Here is a 21,298-nt window from a genome sequence, read left to right on the forward strand (position 1 = left end):
TCCAAACATTCAGGTCAGTCCGGACATTGCTGAGGCTACTACTGATTCTTCTTTGGCAGCGCTACCTGTAGCTATCATTGATCGGCGATCTGTGCGCCGAGGAGCATCTACTAAAACTCAAGTGCGCGTTCGTTGGGCAACTCTACCACCGACACTAGACTCTTGGGAAGATCTGCATGATCTCCGTCGCCGCTACCCGGATGCTCCAATCTAGGGACATCCTGGATCTCAAGGAAGGGAGAGTGTCAAGACCCTGAGCTCTACAAGCGGGAGTGGCTAGTTTGAATAGAGGAGAAGCCTGTGGTTAGCTGGGCCGTGTGGCAAGCGTGTAAGCCCACGCGCGTAATCATGTTTCCTTTGGGCCCAAGGCTTTGTAACCGACAGTATAAACGGTCCAACTACCGCCAGAACGGGATCATCGAAAGGAATAATCTCTGAACTAATTCTCGTTCGTTCTTCCCCTTTGTTCTTCCGTTCTTGCTCTGTTCTTCCCTTTCCCCAATCTTCTCCGCTGGATTCGAGCTGTACCCTCACGATCAGAGCAGCAGGACGGTGACAGAGCAGCACCAAGGATGATATGTAATTAATGCAGGCAGGCCAACTTGCAAACCAAGAAAAAAATAGTAATGTACTTCGTTCAAAAAAAAAAGTAACGAAATAGTAGAATACTTGCAGCATGTCTTTTGGATATCAGAAACTCATAATGGCGTGGCAATTGAAGATTTCAGCTGGATCAGGTGGGATCTTCTCGTCTTCCAGGATGTGCTGGTGAGTCCTGTGACCACACCATGCTGCACTTTCAGCAAGGGACTCGTGACTCTGTAACCTGCACTAGACATCAAGCAGGCTCGTGCTCACGCTGGATTCATGCTGTGACCACACCACACTTCATGCTGGATTCAGTACCCTGGACAAGCAGCATCTGAGATGTAGACTAGTGAGTAGTGACTGCTCACCATTAGATTGGATCTTAAATAATGGTTTCCTGAACCATCCAAAGGAGTTGCATACATGCATATGAAAGAGTCAGAGATGCATTATCAAACAGTCAGGGGACTGATTAAACAGACATGTTCATGTTAGTGACATGTTTTGAAGCATGTTTACCTTACTGGCATGTTTTGAAACATGTTTACCTTACTCAAGGAGAGATCAGATTTTGCATCAATCGAGAATTTTGCATGCATAGATCTTGCTACTCCCACAAAAACTAGCATGGCCAAATAGCCAACAAAATGGCAAACTTTTCTGAGCAGGCTACTCGTGGCTCTCAGTGGTCTCCCACAATGCAAAGGTCAAGGGTTAAACATAAGAGAACGTTAAGAGGGTACACCAGTTTGTGCTGAATAACAATTTTCTCTTATGCAACGACACTATTAGCTCTGTCATTGGCACAACACCATGGAATTGAGATGAATTACAACAATTCACAAAAATATTACAGCTCCGTAATTGAAACATCCTTGTCCCATAATCATCAAAACTTTCAATGGTAACTAAGTTACATGCTTACAGAAACCCTGTAATTCTTTCGATACATGTGAATCTATGATTCACCACTCAGTCCTCAGGTATATTTAAAGTACAGTAGAACCACCCTTGCAACTTCTTTAGTTCGATACGAGCAGGAAGTGGTGGAATAGGAACTAATAAAAAAATTTTGAATCGTGTTGTCTAACAAAACAGCATATTTCTAAACTAATACTACACATGGTTGCATTGGCCCAACGGAAAACTTCTACCAAGCAACGCAAGCAAACACAAAACTTTAAGTCGATTGAACCCTTCATTCATGCCTGTAAAGCTAAGGACCCTTCATTCATGCCTGTAAAGCTAAGGACCTCTCCAATTTATCAACTACTCCGTATTTGCTTTCTCGACTTTATCAACTATTCTATTTGCTTGCTCGACTTTATCAACTATCTGCACATAGAAATTCCAGTTTGGATCACTATCCGTGATGGAGTTCTGACCAAATGGGTTATCCCGGACAAAACTTTGAACATTATCTGCAGCCGCAACTCTCTCCAGATACATCCGAAGGTCTCCACCAGGTCCTGTTTAGTGTGTACAGAACGTTAGAATGTAGTAAACTAGAAAACAGTAAACAGCATTGTGACCTGCTAAAGCATACCCAAGGAATCATCACTCTGGTTACGGTAACTGTAGGGATGGGGGAAAATGCCAGTGTTTGGCTGCACAAAGAAAATAACAGAAGCAAAGTGCATGAATTACAACAAATGGGCCATGCTTTCAACAGAGATCACAGATATGTGAGCCATGATGAACTTAGTACCGGGTTGCACAAAGCCTTGTAGGGTGAATCATCCACTAGTAATGTATTTGAAGGTGAAAACTCTCCCTGCTCCCATGGGAGATCAGGGTCCTCATTATTCCACAACTTCTTTAGTTCCTTCAGCACTAACGGTTTGCCCTTCGTACCAATTACGTTGCACCCCGTAACAGTGCAGTAAGACATGTCCTGACAAACAAGATCGACAAAAACATTAGTACATGAGTAACTCATGACCCAAATATTGGAATCATAACATAAAAATAATATGGCAAAACAGGGGACATCCAATAAAAGATAAAAACTGCCACAACCCAACTTACCAATCAGAAATATTGAAAACTGATTCTTTTGATTTAGAGATGCACAGCACAGATCCATAACTTCCATTACCATATTAATGGAAAGAGTAAGTGTATGATGGGTCACTCAGCTTGTTGCCCTATCATCTGGGTCAGGGGTCAGTGTCAGGGTACTTATTCATGTCGATAAAGTACGTTTAGTGGGTCATTGGTGTGTCTAAAAAGGCCAACATGGTGAAATGTGGATGGTGGCAGCAACTAGGCTACCCCGATGGTAGTTGGTATGCCTTAGCACGAATCGGAGTCAGGTTCAATGGTGTTCTTCGTAGGGAGGAAATAGGTTGACTTCCCAGTCCCTGATTAGGAGGCCCGACTTCCCTCCTGTTTAGGGCACTGAATCTTCAAAGTGCAGTTGAACTGCACCCCCAGATAGCAGTTTTCTTAAGCTTTCATGGTCGACTTATGTGGGCAAAGCGTAAGATGAGTTTGAGACTTTGACTAAGTCTGCAAAAGATTGTGTGAATACAGCATGGCTCAAACACAAGCTAGCAAGGGCTCAAAGAATTGCACTCAGGGCTTTACAAGGAGTTGCACAATAAAACCCAGCTGTGGGACTATGCAAAAGGCCGATTTTTTATGAAATTGTTTTTCTAGTATTGTGTATGTGTTTGTTTGTATATCACTTGATGCATGGTTCTTAAAGGATTTAGGCAAGCCATGGCAACCCCCACCCTCTTATCGCCTAGGCGCTTAAGGCGAGGTGGTAAGGCTGACACCATACTGATGGATAAATAAATTAGAAAAGAAAGGAGAAAATAAATCTATCACTGGGCCATAACCACAATGATTAATGAGCCCACTAGCCTGCTAAATCCCAACCCAAGACAGCAGCCCATATAGAACCCCTCCCCTCCCACCTCACCTACCCCTATCCTCTCGAGTTCCCTTCTGCGCTGCCACCTCTCCTTGTCCCGAAGCCACCACCCTGCATGAGAAATGATGAGCCAACGAGCATGCCTTCCCCCCAAGCCCCCTCCGCCAACTATGAATCGCCCCCTTCCCCCCAACTCAAACAGAACCCCATTGCTGCCCCTTTCAGATCGCCGCCATCGCAGTTGAGCAGAGGTATATCTGCACCATCAATTCCGCTGGAAGCAACAGGCAGAGCTGCACCAGCCATGGCGCCTGAGGCGGCAAGGATGGGAAAGGGGGGAAAAGCCGCACGGCCCCCTCTTCCCTCTCTCCTTCCCTCTTTTGGCTAGGCATCGGGGCGCCTTGCCCCCAGCGAGCACCTGGCCCATGGCCTAGGTGACGCCTTATGAACCATGACTTGATGTCGGCAAGCGAAGGTTCGTAAGTGTCCGCTGGCCTCTAATTTGCTTGGATGGTTGCCACCTTAAGAAAAAAAGGAGAGTAAGATATCTTTTGAGATTAACCCAAAAGATAGTATATTCCCATGCACAAGCCATCACTATAGAGCAAATGGAGACAAGTCCCGGAAATTTCTGCAAATTTTTTACATGATTTAGGCATAGATAACAATGCATCTTGGACCATCAAAGGCCAAAAGTCAGCATCTGGATATACTTTATTACTATTGTTTCTGTTCCTGCTCATTGATTAGTTTCCTATTGTTTTCTTGTACTGTGGGCCTCAGTACCGGCTGTTGGGATGTGTTCACTAATGATGACAATAGATTGTGTGAGAAGCCTTTACCATGATTTCCAAGCTCTAAGCATGGTACAAGGGTAAATCATTGAGAAACCAGTTGTGATCACTAGTTTATTTATGGAGCAAGCAACCCGAACTGGTCTACAAACATGGAAAGAATGACGGCCTAGAACTATGAAACTTATGGTATCTAGAGGAAATCCCACTAAAATGGTGGTACGAAGCGTTGAATTATGAAATGCGACATTCTGCTCAACAACAGCTGCAAAGAATTTAACAAGTATGAGTTTGTAAGACCAAGACCACTTAATTGTCATTGTTTCAAACGTGCAGAAATTCTCATCTGTTATTAGACATATGCATGCAGCATGATGGATAGGATCAATCCAAAATGGTGACCAGATATCACACCGACCAAAATATGTATATAACCAAGGAAAAGTCAAGTGGGAAGATGCTTAAATATGCTAGGAGCATTTGAAATACACAATGGAAAATGACGAGACATATTTTTTAAATGAGGGGAACCCGATATTGGTTGGGTTTTTTATAGTCTAGGAACAAACTAAAGTGACCGTTGGAGTATAAGTAAATTGGCCTTCTTTTGGGTTGGATTGGTCGGTGCATGCAACTCAATATGGTATCAGGGTCAAAGGTCTCGAGTTCAAATCCTGGAGGGCGCGATTAAATAATAAAGGGTTAGTTGGATCTGTGCTATTACAATTTTCCAAGTTTACTGATCTGCCATTACAATTCGTCTATTTCGAACCATGCCATCACAAATTTACAACTCTTCAAAACATACCACTACTTACCCCTTCGATATGTTTCTTAAAATTTATGGACCAAAATACCCCCGTCTTCTTCCTCCTCTCATCCCCGCTCCTTCCTACCCCCCCCCCCCCTTCCTCTCTCTCTCCATGGCGTGGGCAGATTGCCGCAGCCGCACACCCGACAGGTCAAACTCCAAGTCCGCGCCCTCTAGCCAGCAAGGCATGGCGACGTCCCCCGCGAGATTGTCCTCTCCTCATCGCTGGCCTCATCCTCCCCTCCCTCTCCCTGCTTCCTTCTTCTTCCTCGACCTAAGCCACCGAGTTTGAGCAGTTGTTGTTGCCGACCGAAATCCACCAGCCATGCCTCGTCCCCTTCGCTTCCTTGCGTACCGAGCTTCCTCGCCACCCTCTCCACCTTCCCCACCACTCACCCGAGCCTCCCCCAACCGAATCAGCAAGAATCAGGCAGCCACTCGCTAGCCGCCAGTGGAGCTCCGCCCGAAGCTTTGGCAGCATGTCGATCCACTCCTACGGTCCTCCTCCCCAACCCGCAAAACTGACTCGTGGTGAGCCCCTCGTCCTCCGCCGACCCCTTTTCCCGCATGTTCCCTCGCTGAATTCCAGGAACAGCCGCACCGCCGTAGCGGGCTGCGCCCGCCAGCGCCGCCACCCGTCGCAGGCTACGGGCGTGCCGCCCAGCGCCTCACCACCGAGTGCACCGGTTGCATGCCGCCAACCCCTAGCCGCAGTGCGAGTTGGAGTGCGGCGCCAGCGCCATGGAGAGAGCGGAGAACAGGAAGGAGGGGATGAGAGGAGGAAAATGTTTCGAAGAGTTGTAAATTTGTGATGGCACGGTTCAAAATAGACGAATTGTAATGGGAGATCAGTGAACTTGGAAAATTGTAATGGCACGGATCCAATTAACCCAATAAAAATAATTGCAGCCAACTCCTATTTCCACGTTTGAGGCCTTAGGGGACCTGCACGTGGGTGGGTGGGGGGATGTTGAAGTATAATTGAATTGCCCTTCTTTCCCTATCAGGTTAAGCTTTTGGGTTGAATTGGTTGGTCGGTTGGTGCATGCAACTCAATAGTGACTAGCCAGAGGATATGCAAAAAGTGTCCATGGATGCATATTGCCAATGGCTTAGGTGTTCTGTTGACTGATGTTGCTGCCATGCAATCACCAAATGCCACAATGGGTTAACTAGTCCAAATTAATGGCTCACTAACTATACTTAAAAATGCAAATCTGTAGTACAATGACCTATATGACACAGCATCAAGTTGATGAGCCACCAACATTTTACTCTAATGAAAACAATGAGAAAAAAGTAAGTTCATGACTAACAACAATATACAGCTCCAGCTTTTCTATTACTTACCCAACAAAATAGTAGGTGGTGCTTGAGCTTCCTCATAAGGATATTAATAACCCTATTGACATTTTCCCTATAGAGTTAGAATATAACAATTAGAACAATATAGAGTTTGAAGTAAAGAAAAGAAAAGAGGGAACAAAAGTAACCTTTTCCTTGAAGACCATATTCCTAGCTCAAAATTCTGGAAGCAAAATCTCAGAAAATCATCATAGTATGGTCTTGTAAAAACTGGTAAAAGGAGTAAATTGAAAATTAGCATGGTTTACAATTGTAGATCCTACTAAGAGAACAGCAATTTCGACTACTAGGATATCAAGCTTACCTAACTTGTCCTTAACCTTTGCATCTGCCTTGTGCGCATTGCGGTAATCTTGATTTATATCCGCAAGCAAACCATTAAGATCCAATATCAGAAGTTTTTTCCTGTGAAACCTCACCAGCGATCCTCTTGGAGAGTAAATATTCTTGATATTATCTTTGTGTGGCTCAACTGAACATGAAGCATATACGCAGCTAACATCATGATGTGCTGAAGAATCCAAGCTGTCCTTAGCAACCATTCCATCATTCTCAGAAGATAAACCTGGCCATCTGCTGGATGAACCCCACTTTCTTTTTCTCTTCTGTCTCTTTCCTCCTGCAGAGTTCTCCTGCAAGTTATTGGAGCAATTCTCTACCAAAACATCAACATCATTTGCATTTGACTGAGCACAACTTGGATCCTCCCCATTTATAAGATCCATATTAACATCAGCATGTCCTGATGCCTCTACCCCATCTGCGCGGCCATTTTCATTATTGGACATAATTTTATCCACTCCAACAATACCCAATGATGCCTGTGGGTGTCGGGACTCTAGTAGCTCCTGCATCTTGTTCCTTTTTCTCCTCCTCCTGCGTTTTGGTGTACCCTCTGAAGCTGAAATTGGAAAGCAACTATAATCAGAACACTCACTCCATAGAACATGTCAACCTGAGCATGAACCAAAGAGAAGTGGCCCTTGCCATTTGATGCGACAAACCATGGCAATGACTGAAGTAAGAGCATTGCAGCGCCACAGTTAGAGCCAAGGGTGTACAGACACACGCATACCTGAAACAACAGTGTTGTTGGCTTCCTCCTTGAGCATCACACTGTCCTTCACCTTGGCCTCTTCCTGATCACATTTTGGTGTCCCCCCCAGCGCTAAGATCAGGAAACCAACTATGATCAGTTGATCACAACTCTCTCACTGTAAAATTAGTACACACTAAAACGAAAACTAAACTGATATGACACAGGTGGATTCTTATCTATGTAAGCACATAAAGGTAAACACTGAGTGAAGCATGCCTACTGCCTAGTTGACATAAAAATTAGTTATGAGCCTTATCCTAAGCATCGCAGCGACATTATGGCAAGGTCAAAGGACGCATGCATGCACACATACCAGAAGCAGCGACAGTGGTGGCCTCTATCTCCTCCATCCCCCTTCCCTTTGGCCCTCCCTGTTCCTCTGCCTCTGCTGCCACTGTGGAATCCAAATGAGGTGGGAATACCTGTTTGTCCTGCATCTTATTATTCCTTTTCATCCTCTTCTTGCATTTCGGTGTCCCATTCAAAGCTAGGAAGCAGAAAACAACCCAGTTAGCAGTCTTTCCACACCTCCACAAAGCTAGTAACTGGAATGAATTTTCATAGCATGTGGCACTGTAGCAATATTATAGCAAGGTCAAAGGATGCATGCACGCACACATACCAGAAGCAGCAGCATCACTGTCCTCCCGGCCCTCCATCCCCCTTCCCTTTGCTTCTCTCTGTTCCTCTGCCTCTGCTGCCGCCGAGGAATCCAAATCAGGTGGGGATTCCTGTTGCTCCTGCATCTTATTCTTCTTTTTCTTGCTCTTGTTCTTGCATTTTGGTGTCCCATTCAAAGCTATGAAGAAGAAAATCAACCCAATTAGCGCGGTCTTTCCACACCTCCACAGAGCTAGTAACAGGAATGTATTGCCATAGCACATGGCATTGTCACAACATTGTGGCAAGGTCAAAGGATGCAGGCACGCACACATACCAGAAGCAGCAGCATCAGGGGCCTCCCTCTCCTCCATCCTCCTTCCCTTTGCCTCTCCCTGTTCCTCTGCCTCTGCTGCCACCGTGGAGTCCAAACCAGGTGGGGAGTCCTGTTTCTCCCGCATCTTATTCCTCCTTTTCCTCCTATTCATGCATTTCGGTGTTCCATTCAAAGCTAGGAACCAGGAAACCAATCCAATTAGCACGCCCTCTCCATGGAGAGAACAACAGGAATGAACTGACATAGCGTGAGGTAATACGGTCCTCCGTACACACAAGGTCGAGAAGCAAACGCTCATCTAAGCAACCATGTGAGCATGAACACAAACCGAAGCACTCATCCCATGTTGATGCCATAAACCCTAGCTCTAAGGCCTAGCAGATAACGGCTATGTTGCTGCTAAGCACAGTAGCGCCGAGGCGAGAGGGCGTGCAGTAGCGTACCTGGAACAGATGCGGGGGTGAAATCCCGCTCCGCCGTCCCCCTCCCCGCCGGCGCGGCGGTGGAATCGAGATTTGACATCCCCTGCCCCCCAACCAGAAGCGGGGAAAACAGAGAGGAGGGAACTAGAGCGGAGGCATGACCGCGCCGCCGTGCAGGTATGGAGCGCCTAGCAACTGCCGACCGCGGGGAGGGAGGGCCAGGCGGAGGAGCAGCGCACGGGTCCGCAGCGCACGGGGCAGGCGGCGGCTGCTTGCTCTCTGGTGGCACGGCGGGTACGTTCTCCAAGACCCACTAAGCTTGGCACGCACTGGGCATCTGGGCCGCAGATTTGAGCTAATGGGCCCAGAGGATGGGATAAATGCTAAAAAAAATTGATCTGCTGGGCGTATTTGGGTCTCATTTAATTCCCAAAAAATTAAATATTACAATAACTTCGAACGTTTGACCACTAATTAATACTATTAAATATGGATAACTGACAAAATTCATTCCACAACCTCTAAGTAAAATTGCGAGACGAATCTTTTAAGCCTAATTGGACTATAATTAGACGATGACGTGCTATAGTAAACAACCTCTAATGATGAATTAATTAGACTTAATAGATTTATCTCGTGATTTCTCGTTCATCCATATAATTAGTTTTATAATTAGACTATGTTTAGTCCTTCTAATCTTTAGTTAAAAATTGCTACAGTGAATCTCGCTTGCTACGGATTAGAGTGATATACTTATATTGCGTTATTGCGCATGATCTCTATCTCTATCTCTATCTCTATTCTATATCTATTACTAAAGCGAGTAAGGTTTCCACCCAAATTTTTGGTTTGGTACGTTGGTTTGGTCCGTATGTGTTATTGACAGGCGGGCATTAGTCCATCTCGTAAAGTCGGACCAACCCTCTTCGTCCACGACTCGATCACGTAGATCTCTACAAATTAATACACGGACACCAATATGTATCCGATATTTATACCAACTTTGTCCGTAGCAACGCACGGGCATAATTGCCTAGTTATTTTTAAAGCAAGCAATGCTTCCACGGTCCGTCAATTAGAATCCTAATCAAAACTTGAATATAAATCAATCGGAATCCTAATAAGAATCCGAACAAATCAATCTGAATTTCAATCAGAACCCGAATAATCAATATCTCGCATGGTCATGGTATGACTTGTACATGGAGTGACACAGTACAATTGATGGTCTCATATATAGATGTGAGTGAAATTTATATTACTTGTAGCAATGCACGGGCACTATACTAGTTAGTAATAATATCTACAACCTCCTTTCCAAATATAACAATTTTTTTACTTTTTAAAGTCAAACATTTTCATTTGTGATCACATATGGTAAAAAATAAAGATTGACGACATAAGCGATATTAATTTATTCATAAAGAAGCCAACTATCATAAAAGATATTTTTTTCTATTTAAAAGTAATTATTTTTAAGATATTATTGGTCAAAGATGAAAATATTTGACTTTAAAAGGTTGAAAAGTTTATATTTTAAGGACAGGGGTATATAAAAATGGATAGAATATGCAAATATCTACCATGACACGAAGCTTAAGGTTTTGTAACAAAGTACTCTCTCCATTTTTTCGGGATAAAAACTATTATAATACGGAAAACGAAAGTGGTCGGGTCAAAAATTTAATATATTCATGAAATTATTAAAATTAAATATGGTGAAAAATGGCTATAAAATTAATTGTAAATAATAATTTTATATTTTTTTTAAAACGGAAACGGTCAGAAACATATCATAATACAAAAAACGGAGTCAGTCGATATATATGAGAATTTCACGCTCCATTTTCACCCCTAGTTTTTTTATATATTGTCTCACGTTTTTTAAAAGAGTTGGAAAAGGATGTGTCATACTCCCTCTGCCCAACAAAGATTGTTCATTTAGAAAATTTAAGTCATGTTACTAATACTAGAAAATGACCATCCCACCCCCTAATTAACTATAGCAATGTGATTAAAGACCGCAATGTTTATTTGGTTCCCTAGATCCTTAATAAATACAAATGCATTGGAACTGGAATATTGGAACTGGAAAAGTAACATCTGCGTATATATTTGATTGGCTCCATACCCTTCCCAATGCAATTCTTTTTTGGTATCTGATATTGTTTTAATTAGATGAATTTTACTACAATCTAAAAGAACAGCTTTTGTGAGACAAAATTCGAAAACTAAATGAACAGAGAAATGCCTGTCTAGGTGCAGCGAGCGAGGCAGAACATTTACTCTCCATGCATGGCCAGGTCGGCAGCAAAAAGAGGAGCAAATCAAAAGCCTAGTTGCGTGGGAAAAAAGCTAGGGTTTAGGGTTTCACGCAGCCAGCGGGGCCAATCAAAATCCGTGCTTTGCAGAGAATGTGTGAGCCAGGCTTTGCAAGCAGCATGCAAATTAAATACGGTAGAACGAGAGAGGATTCATTGATCTGTGTGTAGAACTGCTATACGACATGTAGTGTTGGCCTACACGGCCATTTAGCCCGTGTACACACTGTGTAAATGCTACAGTAACTAATCGTGTCCGTTTAATCAGCAGTTTACCCCATCAAATGACCGTTTACTCCGAATAAACATCTAAACAATAGACGACCGATTGTTTAGCGTTTATCATTTAGGCTAACACTACATATAGAGATGCAAACAGATCGAATACGAAGTCGGATACAGATAGTTAGTTTTTGTCGGATAAAATTGTATTGGACATAGACATCATAAAAATGTAACTTTCAGTATCCGGATACAAATTAGTTACGAATATTGAACATCTGGAATCAGATACGAACGGATAAAAACTTTTCCAAACCGGATCGAATTCGAATTCAGATGTTACGAAGAAAAATAGGATTAGTGATCAATTTATTGTAAATAGTAATTAGATTAATGACATCATTATAATGTCACTAGGCAGTTACAAATCTCACAAAGGAGCCATTCACGAAGGGGCATGTCCCTTCGTGAACAGACACCCTTTCCCTCTTGTATATATAAATAGTCTGATCTAAACATTAATCAATACAACAATAACCATTGATCCATTCTCTCTTCCACTTTCGTTCACAATACGTTATCACGCACGCTAGACGCCGCACTGAGCGACACAGAGCCGCATTCGCTCCCTGGACAGGACGACTCGCCGAGTTTCTGACACAAGGAAACGACAAGTCTCTTCGCTGACAAGAAGGCACCACACAACTGCAAGAGGAACTCGCCGACTTCCTGGACAACGAGAACTCGGCGAGTCCCTTCTCACCGGAGTTCCTCGCCGGCATTCCTTGTCGGAGTCCCTGCAAGGTAAAGCAACATGACGACTCCGAACTACCTTCCATGAAAGCCATGGTCGATTCCATCACGGATGCAGTGGAGAACGCCATCATTCGCGGCAACTAGTCCGGCGGTGTTCGTCGCTTCATGGTGCAGGGCGCCATTCGTCGTGCCCTGCGTGACATCCATCACTAGGGGATCCCTCTACGACACTCGAACAGTGATGAAGACTAGGCCCGATCTTCCGAAAGGTAAGGGTACGTTCGATTGGTGGAGATCTCGACGTTGACAATCAGGTCTCAAATCAGCAAGATTCGAACCCTGCAACCGCTACACCACTGCTCCGTTGGTTATCAACCAAGCACAACTTGATTGATCTCGCCAAGAAGGCTTTTCCTGCAAGCGAATCGAAGGACACAAGCAAGAAGATGTAAACAATGCAATCTGATATTGCAAATAGGGATGAAGCGAATTAAAGAGGGATTCAAGAACTCGATTCCAAAGGACTAATCGACACAGTGGAGGAGATCAAAAACGGGGGGCCCTGGATCAATGTATAAGGACTTGTCATCACAAATACAACGATGCAATATCCGTTCCTCAAAGGAAAACTCAAGACTAAACAAAACCCCTGTCTAAACAGCGGTGGCTACTGAGTTTAAGGGAGAAGGGGGTGTCCTGGGGGCTCCTATCTATTTTGCGGAAGATAGATAAGTCATCCATCTATAGAGTCTATTTGGCCCAATTATTCTATATAAACTTTTGCAATTATGTTTAACATTTTGGTATGACTAATTCAACATTTTATTGAACTGGTTCAATATTTGATAATAAAAATGTTAAAAATGTATAGATGAAATGTTGAAATTGAATATATGAAATGTTAAAATACTAGATTCAAAATATTGAATGGCGACCGGTCAAACTTCTTCTCCGGCGAGTGATTGCACGGAGCGCATGTGCCGGCTCGGCGGCGCAGCAACGCGCGGGCGGCGGCGGCGTTGCAGCAGCGCGTGAGCGGCGACCGCAGCATAGCCAGCAGCGGGGGCGGCGAGCTGCAGCGGCGCAACGCGCATGCAAGCAGCGACAAGCAAAGCAGTGCGCATGCAGGCAATGGCAGGCAAGCAGCGCACAGCGGCGGGGTATGCAGAGCGTAGAGGCCGTAGGCCGTAGGGGGCAGTGGGAGCCGCGGCCCGCGGGCGTGCGGCGCCGGCGGCCGATGGCGACGGCGGCGGGGAGAGAAGATTGGAGAGAGAGGTAGGGTTTGAGGTGAATTAAGAATTGTGATTAGTTGCAAGAATCTCAAATACTGAAAGTGAGGAAGAAAAAAATCTTATGAAAAATAGATAGAATTGGCGGGGCGTCGTAGGGAGCTCCTATATGCATTCCGAAAATTGGGTAAGCTAGACATCGCATAGCCCACCACGGCCCACTTCTTCCACAGCCAAGTATTATACAGCAAGTTGCATCTATTTTTTTTTTACATATGAGGCCACGTGACACATCGGCACATGGTACATAGGTATGTATGCTGTTCCTTATATTTTTATTTCTGCGTGTTAGTAATTCAATACTTTTGCTAAATATAGTGTGTGCAGCATGCATCCAATGTCAATATAAGGGATTGAATATTTGTACAAGTCAAGTTCAACATTTCAAATAAACTACTTCAACATTTTATGTAACAATGTTGACAATGTATAACTAAAATGTTGAAATGGTACATCTATTTTGTTGAGATTTTAATATTATGAATAATATATGAAAACTGGATTTATTATATTAATTATGAACAACACCTAGGTTCAAACGGAATTTAAATTGGATATATAGTTTAAAAGCTATGGTCATTTGAATATGTCCGGTTAACAATGCAAAGTAATTCCAACAGTCTCCATGCAAGTCTTTTTTTTTAGAGAAAACAGTCTCCATGCAAGTCATGCGCGCTGCCAGTGTCCTATTGGGCCGTGGCGCTACCTCTCTTTTCTCTAGATTCCCAGCCAGCGGCCCGCTCCATTTATTACCGTTGGATGTATATACATGCACAAATCTTAAAGTGGAAGTTAAATAGCTTCCCACCTTCCGGAAGATAGATAAGATTACCTGGCGTCCAAGGGTTGGGGACAACCAATGGGGGCGACCACAACATGGGCTTAAAGCCCGACACGATACAAAGCCTGAAAAGGCCCAGAACAGGTGATGCAGCACCTTTCTATGGTCACAAGAATGTCCCACAAGGTTTCTGGAGCTGGGACCAGAACCAAAAGAAGCGTCTCGTCGTCACGATTCCAGCGCATCCAAGATCACCTCATTTGGACGTCGTATGAGGGAGATATCACCGAAACTGTGTAGGGGTGTCGGCTGAATCCGAGACGAACGTGATGACCGAGTTGGTGACGACTTGTAACTTGGGGAAGGCCATGGCATGAACGTCATTCACCGGCCCTGCACCCGACACCGAGCCCTGTCCTCTACATCAGGGAAACTGGAATGGCGCCATTACCTGATGTGGCGCAGATGCCGCTCGCGTCGCCAAGGAACGGATGCGGTGGCGCCATGGCTGCATGTCGTGGGGCACCTCCGTTCCCCAACAGAGAAGTCGATGCCGAGAAGTGGCCACCGGGCTTCGCCTACGACATCACCGTTGCGCCTCCACCCCCACCACCACAGCATCTCCTGCGCTCCTACGCCGACATCGCCTCCAATCGCAGCAACGCACTCCCATCCGGGAGTACCCTTGGGGCTGGCTTCGTCTCCTCCGAGGAGGGGGCGCTTCCTCTCCTATGAATGCAGCATCGAGGGCCGGCCAGGGGCCGATTTGCTCCAGTCGACTAGCCCCCATGGCCAGCTTGCCTTGGGGGGGGAGGAGGATGGGGCGCTAGGCAGCAGGCGTGGCACTGCAGTGCCAGGCGGCACCCACCAGCGCCGGCGGTGGCCGGCGGCCGACGTCCTTGGTGGTAGCGCGGACGGGAGAAGAAGCGGGAGAAGAGGAGGTGGCGCCCGCGCACGGCGCTCGACGCCGGCGTCAGTCTCCGGCGCACAGGCGGTGGCGCCCACCGGCGTCGTGGCATGGCGACGGCAGCACCATGGGGCGCCGGCGGTGCCCCCTGAGGCAGGCGGCGGCGGTTCCAGGGAGGAGGCGGTTAGGGTTCCCTACCGCACCCCCTCCCTGCCTCTTTTGATCGGGCCAAGCGGGCCAGCTAGGGGCTGACTCAGGCCGGGCCACAGCAGGCCAAGTCGGGCCGCCACAGCGCCAGGCCGATCCGGCCTCCCCCATTCCTCTGCAAAATCACTATGAGGCCCCTAGAACTTTATTAATTTTTGCTTTTTAGCATATTCAATTCTATATATTTTATTTGAGGCCTTAGATTGTTCTGTTTTTAGCCCTTTGACTACTCTGAATTTGCATAATTGTTGTAAATATTTATCTAGACCATCAGGTTCGGATTCTTAGTACCATTGTTAGATATTACGATTACCACAATAATTGTACATATGTGCTCTACAGATCTCATATTCGTTATGCAAATATTATTAGAACAATCTTTTCATGTGCTATTTATGTTATTTGAATTACTATCAATTTAGCACATAATTTGCAATCTACATCATGTAGCAATATGCAAAATTTCAAATTAAGGTATATAAATTATTTTTTGGAAAAACACAAGGTAATGGAGACATAGGCTTTGGCTGCGATAAAATCTTTAAGAATTTATTTGCCCTGAGACTATGCTTTTAGGCAGCAAATTATTTACCCATTACTAAAGGTCTATATCTTATGATGATTACCTATAATGTGTATATCCAAAATATTCAATACAAATTCAATTTGTATATATTGAGACTATCAAGTCAATTATTCCTACAAGAATATTATAAAAATAGTTGCACTATTTAAATCAATATATCTTAAGATTTGATTCGACCATCGTCTTGATTTTATTATTTTGCATAAATTTACACACACACATAAATTTTAATTTACCACAATAAATTAATTCTATACATGATATTTCATGTAGGAATATGGCACCTATAGTCAACAAAGATTTCGCTGAACTTGCCGCAGATGGTAGTAACTATCTAACTTAGGCTATGGACATAAAAATCATGCTAACAAATATGCCACATTACATTTCTTGTGGAGCCAAATCCACGAGCCCCTGTTCCAAATGAAGCCAAATATGCCACAGTACATTTCTTGAGACATCATCTTCATCCAAATCTCAAGAACGAATATGTAATGGAGGAGAATCCTAGAGCACTTTGGGTTGCACTCAAAGAACGCTATGATCGGCAAAAGGCAATCATTTTGCCCGAAGCAAGACGCGAATGGTCTCTCCTTCGTCTTATGGTTTGCAAATCTGTTGCAAACATAACTGTGCCGTTCACAAGATTTGTTCCAAGCTTCGTTTTTGTGATCAACCAAATGATGATGCCGAAAAGATTGAAAAGACTTTGTCCACATTTCTTCCGACAAATAGGTTATTGCAACAGCAATACCGCCGCCACAAATATACCAAATACTCTGACTTGATATATGACCTGCTTCAGGCAGAAAAATATGATGAGCTCTTAACAAAGAATCATCAATTGCGCCCTGTAGGGACATCACCTTTGCTTGAAATTCACTACAATAGTCAGAACAATAAAAAAAAGTTTGGTGGCAAGAAATTCAAAAAGAATTTCAAGGGAAAGTGGAACAAAAACAAGCATCATTTCCAGAAAAATAAGGATTCTCGCAAAGGCAAGGGCACTTTCAAGAAAAATTTCCGTCATGACAACTCTCAAGTTTGTCAAAGGTGTGGTTGTCACAACCATATCACTAAGAAGTGCCACATTGCCAAGCATTTGGTTGAACTCTACCAGAAATCTGTTGGCAAACAAGTTCACGGGGACAAGTATGAAGCGCACTTCACTACTCAACCGACTGACGCTAGTTGCTCAAAGGATACTCCTCTGGAAAACATTGATGAGAAGACTCCTCCGTAGACGAACAATTTATTCAGCACTGACGATATGCTCGTTGAATTCCAATCCAACGACATATTCGGAGACAACAATTAGTCTCCAATCACCACCAAAGACTTGATCATTAATCCATAGTCTTGTAAATATTATATTGTGTTGTAAATATTTGTTGTCATAATAAGTATTGTAAGACATACAATACAATATTGTAAACATATAATACTTATTCAATAATATATGTATTATATAGTATTTGAGTTTATTTTAATATATTTGACTCAATCATTATACATTATTCTACAGGAACAATCCAAATGGAGGAAGAACTTTGTTTAGTGGACAGTGCTACCACTAATACAATACTCAGAGAAATTAAATATTTCCAAACTCTAACTAAGAGTAAAGGAAAAGTCATGACAATCGCAGGCCGAGATGTCATGATTGTTGGTTCAGGACGAACCATAATAATTCTCCCTATGGGCACACAATTAGTAATTGAGGATGCACTTTTGTATCCCGATTCAACTCGTACCCTATTGAGTTACAAAGGATATCCATCATAATGGTTTGCATATCGAAACACATAATGACAACAAAGATGAATATCTATTCATCACCAAAGATGATGGATATAACAAGCAATTGCTTAAGAAAATTCCTTCACTATCAACTGGATTATATTTCTCATATATCAAACCCGCACAACATGTTGCATATAATATAATTTTTCAAAATCTTGATATATTCTAGACTTGGCATGATCGCCTGGGACATCCCAGAATTGGGATGATGCAAAAAAATTATTAGCAATTCACTTGGTCGTCATATGAATACTTCAAAATTTCCTAAACCTTCAGATTATGCACCGCATGTGCTACAGGGAAATTAATCTTAAGACCCTCTTATCTTAAGATCAAGGCTGAACCACTAACATTTATTGAACGCATTCAAGGGGATATTTGTGGTCCTATTCATTCATTAACTGGGCCATTTAGGTATTTCATGGTACTTATCGATGCATCAATAAGATGGTCCCATGTATATTTGTTATCCACAATAAACCATGCTTTCACAAGGTTCATTGCTCAAATTATCAATTAAGAGCACATTATCCAGATAATCCAATAAAATCCATCAGAATGGTTAATGCTGCTGAGTTTTCCTCAAAGGCCTTCAATGACTATTGTATGGCTCTAGGCATAAATGTGGAACATTCAGTCCCATACGTACATACACAAAATGGATTAGCCGAATCTCTTATGAAAAGAATAAAATTAATTGCAAGACTATTATTACAGAATTGCAAATTACCAACATCTTGTTGGGGTCATGCGGTCTTATACGCCGCTGATTTGATTCAAATTAGACCTACTGCATACAATATAGTTTCCCCGTTGTAGTTAGTACGTGGGAATCAACCAAGTATTTCCTATCTGGAAAAATTTGGTTGCATTGTGTACGTACCGATTTCACCACCACAGCGTACATCAATGGCCCCCCATAGAAAATTGGGGATTTATGTAGGGTATAAATCACCATCAATCATAAATTCCTTGAGCCTCTTACATGGGACTTATTCCGTGTACGTCACGCTGATTGCATCTTCGATTAGGACAATTTCCCGACATTAGGGGAAGACAATATGTACCATAACGAATGCTAGGAAATAAATTGGAATGCCTCAAGTATTCAGTCCTATGACCCACATACTATAGAAAATGAACGTGAAGTTCAAAAAATTATCAATTTGCAAAATATTGCAAATAATATGCCAGAAGCATTTACTGATTACAAGGGTGTCATAAAGTCACACAATCCTGCCGTAAATGTACCAGAAAGAGTAGTAGTACCTACTCAAAATCTCCTAGATCAAAATAAGAGGGGGGAGAAATACGGTAACAAATAACAAGGCTTTGCGGAAACCAAGAAAGTCTACTTCCAAAACGGCAAATGCAAATCAACATCATGTTGATAGACACCAATTGGATATTGTAAATTCAAACAATATGGATATTCAACAAATAAACCATATACCTAGCACAAATGTGCGCACAAATATAAGTGCTAGGACATCAGAAGACCCAGGCTCTAATTCTTTGGGAAATATAGAAGAGTCACAAAAGGTAAATGAAATTTCCACTAATTATAATGATTCTTGAGAATCATTTAATAGAAAAACTACAATTGTCGACAATAATTTCGCCTCTAAGATTGCAAAAGATCTCCAACTTGATCCAGAACCTAAGACCATGGCAGAGTGCATCAAGCGCTCAGACTGGATTAAATGGAAGGAAGCAATCGAGGCAGAATTGCACTCGCTCAAGAAACGAGAGGTATTCTCATCGGTTATACCTACTCCTCGAAATATTTTTCCTGTGGGATCAAAATGGGTTTTCGTCTGTAAAAGGAATAAAAACAATGAGATAGTGAGATACAAAGCGAGGCTTGTAGCACAAGGGTTCACGCAAAGATCCGGCATCGATTATGATGAAACATATTCTCCAGTTTATGAGTGGTATAACATTCCGATACTTAATCTCATTGGCAGGTCAGAAAGGTCTATCTATGCATCTCATGGACATAGTGATATCGTATCTTTAATTTATGGGTCACTAGATTTGAATATTTATATGAAAGTTCCTGAAGGGCTTAATATTCCGAATAAGAATCATTTTCACAACATATATTGTGTAAAGCTTCAGAAATCATTATATAGTTTGAAGCAATCGGGAAGAATGCGGTACAATTGACTAAAGGAATTCCTTCTTCAGAAGGTTTTTCTAATAATGATGATTGCCGATGTGTATTCATCAAGAAATCCTTAAACGGATTTTGTATTATATCTGTGTACGTGGATGATCTCAATATCATTGGGAGTACACAAGATATAGATGAAGCACACAACCATCTAAAGACGGAATTTGAAATGAAAGATTTGGATAAAACCAAATTTTGTTTAGACTTTCAGCTTAAACATCTCCCATCAGGAATATTAGTACATCAGTCTGCATATATCCAGAAAATTATCCAGAAATTCAATATGGATTAATCATATCCATCAAAGACACCTATGGTCGTCAGATCTCTTGATATGAATAAGGATCAATTCAGACCAAAGGACGAAGATGAAGAATTATTGGGAACCGAAGTTTCATATCTAAGTGCCATTGGAGCGCTAATGTATGTTGCAAATTGCACCAGGCCTGACATTGCATTTGCGGTAAACTTACTAGCTAGACATAGCGCATGTCCAACAAAGCATCATTGGATGGGAGTTAAAAATATCTTCAGATATCTCCAAGGTACAACAGATCTTGGTTTATTCTATCAGTTTGACCAAGATAAATCAATAATTGGATATACAGATGTTGGCTATCTCTCTGATCCCCATAATGCCAGATCTCATACAGATTTTGTATTTTTACATGGTGGAACGGCTATATCATGGAAATCATCCAAGCAAACCTTAGTAGCTACATCCACCAACCATTATGAAATAATTGCATTATATGAAGCTTCATGTGAATGTGTATGGCTTCACAGAATGATTAATCACATATAACAGTCATGTGATATTGGTTCAATTACGAAACCAACAATTATCTATGAAGATAATTCAGCTTGCATTGCACAAATGAATGCATGTTATATAAAGAGCAATATCACAAAACACATTGCTCTAAATTATTCTATCCTCACAAACTACATAAAAATGGAGAGATAGAAATCTTGCAAACAAAGTCATGTGATAATCTTGCAGATTTATTCACAAAGTCTTTACCTACATCATTATTCTAGAAATACGTTTTCAGAATTGGTATGAGACGACTTAAGAATTTGCAAGTATCAGGGGGAGTAAACCTTTGATTATAATCTTCTGATTATATAACGTACTCTTTTTCTAAGTGAGTTTTTCTATCACGGTTTTTCTCATATATAGGTTTTTAATGAGGCAATATTTTATATCATATCTCAAAATTTCCCCACTGGGGTTTTTAAAGAGATATTCAAGACATATCACATATATCATATCTTCTGTTTTCTCAACTAGAGTTTTTAAGAAGATATTCAAGATATAATTTCTCCTCATATTTTCCCATCATGTTTTAG

At 42.5% G+C, this 21,298-nt stretch overlaps 1 protein-coding gene across 1 annotated transcript; it reads right to left on the bottom strand.

Annotated features, from left to right (window-relative positions):
* Positions 1 to 1,388: 1,388 nt before the first annotated feature.
* On the bottom strand, positions 1,389 to 9,213 carry LOC120672466. The gene is made up of 11 exons (XM_039952872.1): positions 8,919 to 9,213; positions 8,476 to 8,649; positions 8,161 to 8,337; positions 7,852 to 8,025; positions 7,515 to 7,607; positions 6,744 to 7,340; positions 6,568 to 6,649; positions 6,425 to 6,491; positions 2,297 to 2,482; positions 2,135 to 2,195; positions 1,389 to 2,057 (listed from the first exon to the last, which is right to left on the bottom strand). Exons 1-11 carry the CDS (start codon positions 8,995 to 8,997, stop codon positions 1,858 to 1,860), a joined length of 1,890 nt encoding a protein of 629 aa, XP_039808806.1. The 5' UTR covers positions 8,998 to 9,213; the 3' UTR covers positions 1,389 to 1,857.
* Positions 9,214 to 21,298: the final 12,085 nt, after the last annotated feature.

Source organism: Panicum virgatum, chromosome 2K, assembly GCF_016808335.1.
Source record: "Panicum virgatum strain AP13 chromosome 2K, P.virgatum_v5, whole genome shotgun sequence".
NCBI classification, from domain to species: domain Eukaryota; kingdom Viridiplantae; phylum Streptophyta; class Magnoliopsida; order Poales; family Poaceae; genus Panicum; species Panicum virgatum.

What these genes read in the sequence shown, in the direction of transcription:
- LOC120672466 (XM_039952872.1), bottom strand. Translation starts at nt 8,997, where the DNA reads ATGTCAAATCTCGATTCCACCGCCGCGCCGGCGGGGAGGGGGACGGCG. An exon ending in CCCTGATGCTGCTGCTTCTG is followed by an intron (nt 8,338 to 8,475) that starts GTATGTGTGCGT and finishes TCTTCTTCATAG; the next exon opens with CTTTGAATGGGACACCAAAA. An exon ending in AAAGGTTAAGGACAAGTTAG is followed by an intron (nt 6,650 to 6,743) that starts GTAAGCTTGATA and finishes TCCTTTTACCAG; the next exon opens with TTTTTACAAGACCATACTAT.